Raw genomic sequence first — 963 nt, 5'->3', positions numbered from 1 at the left:
TATATATATACACACACACACACACACACACACACACACACACAGCCGTTTCAAAGTTTGGGATCAGTACGATTTTTATTATTTTTTTAAAGAAGTTTATTTTGCTCTTTTTGAACAGCAGTATGTATATATATATATGCATATGTATGTATTTATATTTATATTCTTTACTGTGTCCAGTATGCACATATCATAGTCAAAGTCACCTTTATTTCTATAGCGCTTTATACAGTTGAGATTGTTACAAAGCAGCTTCGCTGTAATGAACAGCAAAAGAACACAATCAATGCATGTATGTGCATAAGAAGGACACGGACAGAAATATGAGGTTTGCGTAAATCATCTTTTTTTAAAGCGCATGTGTGAATGCTCATGTACAATCATCAGGTTGGAGGTTTAAATGGCAAAATAAATGGTTTGGATCGTTGAATGTTTTTCCTCTTTTCAGTCAGCGTCATAACGGCTCAGAGTTAGATCTCTGAACTCTGTGTTTGTCCATCAGTATCTGTTCCCAGATGCAGCTCTGGATAAAACAGACTTAAGCGATGTCAAATCCACACAGCACAGCCCAGGAGGAAAGACCGAGCCGGACCGCGAGTCGGAGGATTACGTGAGTCTCCCAGCAGCCACTGAATCAAATGCAGTCATGATTCAGATCTGGTGTTTGTGGTCGTCTGACTGTGTTCTCCTGTAAACAGCATCTCTATAATCAGCTGAAGTCGGCTCCGAGCGACAGTTTGACGTACCGTCTGGCCCTGTGTGTCTGTATGGTGAACTTCCATCACGGAGGAGTGAGAGCCGTCGCTCACCTGTGGCAGGAGTTTGTGCTGGAGATGCGCTACCGCTGGGAGAACAACTGCCTGATCTACGGGTGAGAGACGCCACTCACTCACTCGGTCACTCACACACACACACACTCACACACACTCACTCACTCACTCACTCAGTCACTCACACACACAC

The 963-nt window shown here is 43.4% G+C and overlaps 1 protein-coding gene across 1 annotated transcript in view; it reads left to right on the top strand.

The window, feature by feature from the left end:
* Window positions 1–963, top strand: part of rab3gap1 (RAB3 GTPase activating protein subunit 1) — a 33,472-nt gene that overhangs the window by 9,487 nt on the left and 23,022 nt on the right. The window contains exons 14-15 of the mRNA XM_016449564.1: window positions 503–610; window positions 699–871. Of these exons, the coding sequence (XP_016305050.1) occupies window positions 503–610; window positions 699–871 (281 nt within the window). The remainder of the gene's footprint in view (window positions 1–502; window positions 611–698; window positions 872–963) is intronic.

Source organism: Sinocyclocheilus anshuiensis, unplaced genomic scaffold (assembly GCF_001515605.1).
Source record: "Sinocyclocheilus anshuiensis isolate Anshui unplaced genomic scaffold, SAMN03320099.WGS_v1.1 scaffold1269, whole genome shotgun sequence".
Classification (NCBI taxonomy): Eukaryota; Metazoa; Chordata; class Actinopteri; order Cypriniformes; family Cyprinidae; genus Sinocyclocheilus; species Sinocyclocheilus anshuiensis.
The sequence above is the reverse complement of the archived record's forward strand: the minus strand, read 5'-3'. Positions and strand labels throughout refer to the sequence as shown.